Consider the following 10,288-nt stretch of genomic DNA (forward strand, 5'->3'; position numbering starts at 1 on the left):
TTCGATACCTGATTCCACAGAGTTTGAACCACGAGATTGGTTCCGTAGACGGTAGGAGATATTGGGTCGGAATTATGCCGTTCCCGATGGGGTAAGTCACACTTCTGTGAAACCCTAAGCCGTCTACGAGTATAAGAGAAAGAAAGAGAGTCAACAGAGGCTCAAGAAAGAGAGTCATTAGAGACTCAAGTATGAGAGTCAATAAAGACTCGAGAGAAAGAAAGAGAGTCAAGAGAGACTCGAGAAAGTAACAAAGAAACCTCCACAGAAAGTACTCTAATTTATAAATGAGTGTAGGAGTATATAATTGCACGAGATTGCATATGAGTATGATTATATTGTTGCACTAGATTGCATAAGAGCATGATTATATTATTGCACTAGATTTCATATGAGCATGAGTATATTATTGCACGAGATTGCATGTGAGTATGATTATATTATTGCAATAGATTGCATATGAGCATGAGTATATTATTTGCACTAGATTGCATAAGAGTATGATTATATACGAGTATAATTGCACGAGATTGCATACGAGTATGAGTATATTGTTGCATGAGATTGCATAAGAGTATGATTATATAATTGCACGAGATTGCATATGAGTATGAATATATTGTTGCACTAGATTGCATGATAAGTATGATCATAATGTTATACATGATTGTACGCGAATAGAGCATCGTAAAAGATTGTTTAATGAGAAGCTTAACTTAAGATATTCCTTTGAGCATGATTATCGTGTTGTAGTAGAAGCTCTACTTATTAAGTTATGTGATAAGAGTGTGAAAGCATGTAAATACATGTTGTATGGTCCTTTAACATGATCCAATCCGTAAGCATGAGTTGCTTGTCAAGTTATTTGAGAAGTCTATTGTTGATGAATATATGTGATCAGTCATATACATATATAAGCATGCCAGCTAATATTATAGGGTGCAAGCTTCTAGAAAGAATATGATAATCCAAAGATGATTTGAGATTAGCTTATCGCTATAAAGATATCAGATGTTTTCAAAGTGTATGCTAGAATGCTTTACAGGGTTGAGTGTGGTTGTACTTAGCTTCGTGCTAACGAGTGTTTTTCTTGTTTGTCTATGTGTTGCTTGCAAAACCCCTTTCAGGTGAGCCCAGCAGTGAGAAGAGATCGAGTTAGACTCTTAGTTCGAGATATCTAAACTCTAGTTTTAATTATGATCATTTTATGGATTTAGACTTATGACTTTATGTTTGAGTATTGATGTAAACTGTGTTGGGGTGACGTTTTTCCCCCTTACTCTTCTAGTATTTATTTTTAGTACCCAGACTTAATCATATTTGTAGTTTTATCCCTTTTAGCCAGTGCAATCACCAAAGAATGGTGGTTGTGGCGGTGACACTCCCACTACTTATCTTCTAGTTTTCCGCTGCTTGCTTTATGTTAATGACTATTTAGAGATGTTATTAAGAGTTAGAATTGTGGGGTGTTACAGGTTTACCAAACACATCCCGAATATTGGAGTGCACTCCAACACCTCTCACATAGCCACCGTACTCATTGGTGCCAAGAGCTGCTGTCAATATATCATTTTGCCTTTTTGGTTCAAATGAGCATTGACTTATCTCTTCACACTTCTCGACCTATTTCAACACAAACAAGATTTAAAATTTACACGTTAGCTAGCATTCTCTTCAATAATATATATGTTTAAAGTATTTGTATTACTTACAATTTTATCAAACATTCCCTTCGTTTTTTCGTTGGGAACGTAATAACTTCCATCTTCAGATTTTTTAGATCGCGTTCGAACCCAATCCAAACTACGATCAGTATATGCTATGGTCGAGGTAATAGCAGCACAAGAAGATTGTGAAGACAATGGGTCACATATCAACCACTCATATTGGCTTCCAACATAGCCCCTAGACCCTAAATGTTGGACTTATAAAGGCAAATGTAATACTTATGATGAAAAATGAAATACTTTTACATCAAAATGTAAAAGTATTACCTTTTTCCTCAAAAGTATTACATTTTTCCATATAAGTAATAAACATTTTATTCCTAATTTAGTATTACATTTCATTTTGACCTGACCTGTCCCACGGACAAATTAAGATCCGTGAGAACGTCTCACACAAGTTTTTGCCGTAATTCTATTGACAATATTTTAAAAGGTAATTTTCCTCTTCTAGATTTACATCCTAATATTTATTTTTAGACAATAACACATTATATTTATAATCTTATTGATTTTTTTATTAATTAACTAACGTTATACTAAGTTAAAATTTTTCATATAATTACCAAATACAATAAAAATAACCAATTGAGTAATTTTATGCCAAATACCTTGTGATTTGATAGTATTACTATTGCATTCTATATAGAATGTGTCAGGTTCAAGTTCCATCCCAGAACAGGAGATGATTGGGGCATACATTCAGTTGTACAAAATTTGTAATACAATTAGAGATTAAAATGATTATCTACCAGTACTTTTGAATTTTAAAATATATAATGAACAATGAATAACAAATATTAGTTTTTTAGTTTATTAAAAAATAATTAGGAGAATGGATTATATTCAATACTTGTTACTCTTATGATTTTCTATCAAAAAAAGAAATAAGAAATATTAAAAAAATTTCTATTTAGTTGTTGGTTCCAAATATGGAAGCAATTTTAAGGGGAATATATTTAAAATATTAGGTGGCAACCGTTTTTTATGCACATGTTAAATTTCTGTAATCTAATCTAACAAATTCCTTGTACGTTAGAATTGAATTACTAAACTTGAGGGGTGGTTCAGTGGAAGGAATTCATCTATCCTTAATCGAAGGTTAAGGGTTTAATCACTGCCTTTGGGTAAGGAGCAGTATTAAATCTTCAGGCCAGCTATCTCACTCAAAAGAGGTGTTTACAATTCAGCGAGAAGATTAGTCACTGTAATCTCCAAGTCAGATGTTCCACCCAAAAGAAGTGCCTACAATTCAACGATGAGATTAGTTATTGTGTCCGACAGTGAAAATCATGGATATACCAAAAATAAAAAAAATTAATTACTAATGTTTTCAGCATGCTAGAATTTGAAATGATCACGCTATAGGGATTAAGATTTTTCACCAAAATCATTTATTATCTGTGTGCAATATAACTAGATTATTTTTTTTTTTTAATACCACCATAGCTTTGGTTGGCTAATTTATGATAATCAATCAATACAAAGAGATTTATTGCTATGTTAGATGATGTCTGGTGAAATATTTTGGTCTCTATAACTCTTATCAAATTCAAAGTATGTTATTATATTGGTATCAAATTTTTGTATAAATATTATCTCAACCAATATGAAGTATAACAAATTTTACATTACTCCATATTTATTCATTAGGGTGTGTTTGGTTCGCACCTAGAAATCGGAATCAGAATGAGAATCAAATACTTGGTAATGGTAATATGTTTTGGTGAAAGTATTTTACATGTTTGGTAGTAGGGTGGAATTGGAATGATTACCAATATTGTTGTTTGGTTAGGTATGACCCTATAATGGGAATAAAGGTTTTAAAAATACAAAAAACAAAAAATCAAGACAATTTATTCTAATATAAAGACATCTAAAGCTCAATATGAACAAAAGAAAAAAATAATCTAAAAGCACTAATTCAAACTAAAAAATCAGTTTTCTAGCTATTTTCTAATTAAGGTGGTAATCAAATCCCATATTAATGGCTTTTGCCTCGGGGGAGTTTTTGGGAATCAAGAGGATCAAGCAGGTTGTGATACACCACCTCATCATTCCATAACTAACTTTGTTATGACTGTTGAAAGTAGTTAAAAAGTCTTGTTTTGTAATTAGTTTTCCCGCTTCCCTTACTGCCTTCTCTAGTATGTACATATATAAGTTGGCTGCTTCCTTGAATAATACACAGAGAATTCACCTTTCATAACCGTTTTGCATAACCTGCTTTCCTTCTTCCTCTCATCGCAATATGGTATCAGAGCACCTGTGAGGAGTCTACGAAGGAGTCACCACGGCAGGATTGCCGTCAATTGGTACCCTGACAACACCTAGCGATAATGCAGCAGGAGGTCCAGCAGTTGGATCTCCGGCGTCGGTTCCGGCGCCTCCGACACCTTCATCTACTACTCTGCCGAACATTTCCAATATAACAGAGGTATCCTTAGATTCACAATCGCAATCCAATCCATACTTTATGCATGCAAGTGAGAATCCAGCCTTGGAGCTTGTATCAACTCCCTTAGAAGGTCCGAACTATCATCCATGGGCTAGGGCTGTAACCATGGCACTATCGTGCAAAAACAAACTGGCATTCGTGGATGGAACCATTACCAAGCCTTCCAGAGGTGATCGGAGGTATCCATACTGGGAGCAATGCAATAATATGGTGGTAACCTGGCTGATTCGCTCTCTATCACCAACAATTGGCCGGAGCGTCCTCTGGATCCACACAGCTTATGGAGTATGGAGAGACCTAAATAAGAGATTTAGCCAACAAGATCTCTTTCGAGTCGCATAAATCAAGTGCGAAATCTATCAATCCAAACAAGGTGACAATTCGTTAAATGAATATTTCACTCAACAGAAGCTACTGTGGGACGAATTGCAGATACTTAGACCACCTGCATTCTGCGATTGCATTTCCAGATGCGAATGCGGAAAGAAAATAGATATGTTGAATGAACAAATAGATAGTTTGTAAGCTAATTAAATCCCTATATGGCCTAAAGCAGGCCAGTAGACAATGGAACACAAAACTATGTGTTGCCTTACAGAGAATGGGGTTTAAACAGTCATTGGCAGACAATTCCTTGTTTACCAAAGGCAAGGAATCATCTTTTGTGGCACTACTAGTTTATGTTGATGACATAGTAGTAACAAGTGCTGATCCAGTTCTAATTCAGCAGATCAAGACTCAGCTCAATAACACCTTCCAGATAAAAGATCTAGGAACTTTGAAATATTTCTTAGGCTTGGAGGTGGCAAGGCAGAAGAAGGGAATTGCAGTATCACAAAGGAAATATGCTCTTGAGTTGTTGGAAGAAACATGATTTATTAATTCTAAGCCTGTGTACAGTCTTACTGTCCCTTCCCATAAACTAAGTAAGGATGAAGGTGATTTCCTTGATGATAATGTCCAGCACAGAAGACTGGTTGGGAAATTATTATACCTTGCTATTACAAGGCCTGACATTAGCTTTGCCACACAACAGTTGTCTCAATTTCTGGATAAACCTACACACCTACACCTACAAGCAGCTCACGGGGTGTTAAGATATATCAAAAGTGCTCCAGGACAGGGACTGTTCTTTCCAGCATCTTCTAATCTAAGCCTGAAGGCTTTTTCTGATGCAGACTGGGGTGCTTGCATTGATTCCAGAAAGTCTGTAACAGGGTTCTGCATCTTCTTGGGGAAGGCCTTGATCTCATGGAAATCCAAGAAGTAAGCCACTGTTTCTAAGTCCTCCTCATAAGCTGAGTATAGGGCTCTAGCTGCTACCACTTGTGAAGTGCAGTGGATACTTTACTTACTTGCTGATTTTGGTTTATTGCCTACAACTCCCACAGTTGTTTATTGTGATAGCAAGTCTGCTATAGCTATTACTGAGAACCCGGTCTTCTATGAACGTACAAAACACATCGAGATCGATTGTCATCTTGTTAGAGAGAAAGCTCATAAAGGGATCATCAAGCTATTTCATATCAGTTCTGCAAACCAGTTGGCAGCCATCAAGAAATTTGCTCCTTGGAATTATGATTATCTCATCTCTTCCAAATTTTGAAAAGTTTAGATAAATTGTGACATTCTCTCTTTTTGATTAATTTTTCCATACCACTTCTTTGTTAGCTATCACCCGTAGCCCCATTACAAGCTAAATAAAGTCCTATTTGATCTTAGCATGAATTCTTAGATTTGATCTAGGGGAGTATGAAGGGTAAGCCTATGGGATCTCATTCATGAGCCGTGTCTTGCATAATCTCAACTGAGTATTTGTCCACACTTGATCCTCACATACTTTAAATTCTTGGTGCTTGGTTATTGGCTTGGAAATGGGTCTCTTATGTGCCAAACTAATTTGATTCTTGAAGCTTGTTGTTTTGTAGCAAGTTGATTGGTGGTTTGAAAGGTTGTGCAAGAGAGAGCATGAGTAATTTGTATGTTTTGACTTGTGATTTTATTCCTTAGTTTTGCTTGGGGACAAGCAAAAGCTTAAGTGTGAGGGGGTGATGTTATCACATCTTAGCTTGTTTTTATAGTTATTTTGAATCATCTCAGTATTTAAGTTCTTTAATTTTGCTTATTTAAAACATGTTTTCCTTGCTATTATCATTTAATTATGGTTCACACTTGTTTTGAATGTTTTACGGTGTTTGTTAGTGTTTTTGAACCATTGTAGGTTAATTCTATGAGCAAGGGAAGTTCAAGGATGAGTTTGGAGCAATTTTGGACAAGTCCGGGACCCAGAGGATTCGACGCGTCGAGCCTTGGGCTCGACGCGTCGAAAATTTCCAGTAGCATCACAAAACTGAGCCAAAGAGGCTCGACGCGTCGAGCCTCAATTCGACGCGTCGAGAAAGACGCGAGCAAATCTGCGCGAAACATAATGGCGCTGAAAGTTGGCATTTTCCTTTGCTAATTAATTTAGAAGATTCCTATTTCATCTCAACTTTGTACCCACTATAAAATCCCTCCTTCCTCAACCCTAATAATAGACCGAGAGATTTTTAGAGTTCTTTGTAGACAAGAAAGAGAGAAATCAAGAGGCTCAAGTTGTCTTTGGAAGCAAGGAGGAAGCCAAGGAGATTTGGGAGAATCGCTTGGTTAATTCTTGCACTCTTTTGATGATTTGTAATCCTTTATTCATATTTGCTATGTATAATTTAGCCATGCTCGGCTAAATTCTTTAAGGATTTTTGGGTGAATTTGTTTATAAACCTATGTGCCTAGTTCGTTAATTTCTTAATATATTTATGTTTGGTTTTATGATTTGTGTTGCAATCTTGTTTTAACCTGTTGTTGTTGGTAGTTAAAGGCCTAAATTACTAGCTTCACAGTCATGTTTGTGTCACCAATGGGAGTTGGGGCATAAATTAGGGCACACACGATTGCACCTAATGGTTGGTCCTTGGGAAAGGGGAACTTAATAGGGGAAGTTTATTCTAGATTATTGCTCATCGGGAGATGGTAGTAATTAGGAATAATTGAATGCTGATCTTTGATCTTATTGGGTGTTTAAGCCATGGGAGTGGAAATTCACTAGGAATAGAGATTACGGGAGTAATTCGATTCCACTTTGCATTCCCATACAAATCTTAATTCCAAACCAAATATTACAAACGTTAATTGGCACTAGGTGATTAAACATTGTGATCCCAAGAATCCTATTTTGCTCTATTGTCTACAAAACCTTGCTACTTATTTTATTCTGCTTGTTATTTTATGCAATCAATCAACCTTCAAGTTTTGTTCGGACTAGTTTCATATGAGTAACCTAGTAGCTAGTGATTAGTACCCCACCTCTCTGTGGTTCGACAACCCGAATACTCCGGGTATTATTTGTTTGCCCCAAATTACAGCAATCAGTCTGCCCCTTACTCAATTCCGTTGGGGTAATCAAATTCCATATTAGTGTTCTAACCCCTGTCAACCAAACAATAACAATCAGTTTTAATACTATTGACTATGTTACATGTAGTATCTGTTCATATATACTTTATTTATCAACCTACTGAAGTCCAACAAGTTAATATGGCCTCCACTAAGGCTCGAACTCATGACCTCCCACTTGGGAGACTCACTTCATGTCGTTTGATAACAGGTCTTTGGCAAGACAAGATCTATGGCATATGATTTGAACAAGCTAGGATACTAGTCCTATTTGGCCGTTACAAATTATCATATCAATTAAACAATGATTGCAACACAATTTTAGGGGTTCTAAGCTACGGAGTACTTATATTTACACATGATTAGTATCATCAAAATTTAAAGAATGTTATTCCTAACATCTGTCATTTGTGATTTATTTTAAAATAAAAGCATTGAATTAAAAAATAATAATAATGTGGCCAAAAAGTTCTTTGTTTTGGCATGATTATAATGCAACCATGAGTTACAGCCAACACAACAAATCTCTCAAGCATTATGGTTTTAGTCTCTTATAGATGCCCACAATTCCGCCATGAAATCAAGATTCTACAGTGTTTATATATATTCTTTAGTAGCTACAAAACTTCTGTTATACATTGACCAAAGATGGAGATTGTAACAATTTATTAAGATTGGACATAAAAGTTCATTTTATAAATAGATAATCACATTGCTCAATATACAATTCTAACTTGAATTATATTTTATTGTATATAGTTAAGTTTTTTTTTTTTTTTTAAATGTTTATTGAAATGATTTAACAAAAAATAATAAAAACTCAATTTAAACTTGAAAAAAGAAAACAAAAAAGATAAAGTAGCATTGTACCAACAGAAAAAAAAAAAAAAAAAAAAAAAAAAAACACATAGGCAAATCACCTACCTTTAGTTCTAAATCTGAGGGAAAATAAACGCCTTGTCCAAAAAGACCATTTTCAATTCTACGAAAAGACTTTCTAGTAATTGAATCACTTGGTTTCTGGGAATCATTAATTGTTCATGTTTATCGTGAAGCTAATCGTGTTACAGACAATGCTTTAGCTTCAAAAGATTTGCCTTGCATATCAGATCAACTTCTGTGTTTTCTTGGTTTAACTTGTTATTAAAAATTGTTAAATTGACCTTTTGGTATGACTTTCGGGACTTTGCTGCTCCGAGATCTATTCGTTTCATAATATATTTTATACTTTGCTTAAAAGAAAATTGAGCTACAAAAAACCCACTACTCAAACACCATATCAATGGGATTGATGCCCTTTAGTCTTTTTATCATATGCATGCAGTAGCAAATGAAAATTCATAAATAATATTTGAAATAACAACTAACACTGATGAAGTTTAAGCCATCGAATTAACTAAAAATCCCATGCATATATATATATATATATATATATATATATATATATATATATATATATATATATGCGCCAATTCAGTCAAGGTCCATATCGGCAAAGTAATCATCCCCAAGATTCCACAGATCCAAAAGCTCACTGCGTTTAGGAAATTTAAACTTCTTAGGCTTTGCAGGAGCAGACTTCCTCTTCTTCTTCTTCTCCTTAGCCCCTCCAGTAGTAAGTCCAACAGACGATTGGGCTTCCTCACAACTTTGTAAGGATTTATCTTCACTACCCATCTTGGTTTTAGGCACAACTAATTCTTTAGGTTTTGGGGATTCCATTTTCTTTGAACACTCCTTAGTCTTCCCCACCTTATTGGCATCACATACATTCTTCTTCTTGCTCACCACAGGGGAAGGAGAAGGGACAAGTTTCTTCTGTTGTGCCAAACTTCATATACAAATAAATTAAAAAAAAAAAAAAAAAAAACAAGTCAAAATATAATTACAGCTTCTATGTATTCAGTAACATTTTTTTCTTTAGTCTAAAGTGTCATCACGCACCATAAACCATTCCTGATTATTGATGCCCCACCATGATCTTAAATAAGTGATATTTAGAACCATAAACTATAATATAATTTTTTTGTTTAGAACTTTTTACAGTTTCCCACAGATTACCGGTAATAATATTGATGGCATGGAATTTTTTATTAGTCTTTATTGGTATTTTTTTCTGCCTTCATATTTTTCTTTTTTCCTAAACGTATAGGCATGCTCTGCATTTTTCGCGCTTCTCGTTTTTCCGATCAGGCCATCTCTATATAGGCCTGCTTTGCGGAATTTGGTAACGGAAAAACGAGAAGCGAAAAACACAGAGCAGGCCTATACGTTTAGGACAAAAGAAACATCTAAAAAAAATAATAATACGAAAGCGAAAGAAGAAAAATACTAATTAATAAAAAGTTTCATGTGAGCAATATTATTACTCGGTAACCTAGGAAACTTGTAAAAAGTTCTAGACAATTTTTTTTTTTTATGGTTCATGGCTCTAAATATCATTTATAATCAGGAATGGTTAAGGGTGTGGGATGACACTTTAGCCTAGTAAATACCAATTTTGGTCCTACGAGTATTAGCAAAATGACAGTTTTGGTCCACATGTTTAATTTCTACCAATTTTCATCCATGACTAGTGCTTTAGTACCAATTTTCATTCACGACTATTGTTTTAGTACCAATTTTCATCAACAACTATTGTTTTAGTGCCAAAATTTATCACACCGGTCACCCC

The 10,288-nt window shown here is 34.8% G+C and overlaps 1 protein-coding gene across 1 annotated transcript; it reads left to right on the forward strand.

Moving 5' to 3' along the window:
• Positions 1-4,783: 4,783 nt before the first annotated feature.
• LOC109171600 (uncharacterized mitochondrial protein AtMg00810-like) lies at positions 4,784-5,452 on the forward strand. Its single transcript, XM_019320651.1, has 2 exons — positions 4,784-5,040; positions 5,083-5,452. The coding sequence occupies exons 1-2, from the start codon at positions 4,784-4,786 to the stop codon at positions 5,450-5,452; spliced, it is 627 nt and encodes a 208-aa protein (XP_019176196.1).
• Positions 5,453-10,288: the final 4,836 nt, after the last annotated feature.

This window comes from Ipomoea nil, unplaced genomic scaffold, assembly GCF_001879475.1.
Source record: "Ipomoea nil cultivar Tokyo-kokei standard unplaced genomic scaffold, Asagao_1.1 scaffold0322, whole genome shotgun sequence".
In the NCBI taxonomy this organism is placed as follows: domain Eukaryota; kingdom Viridiplantae; phylum Streptophyta; class Magnoliopsida; order Solanales; family Convolvulaceae; genus Ipomoea; species Ipomoea nil.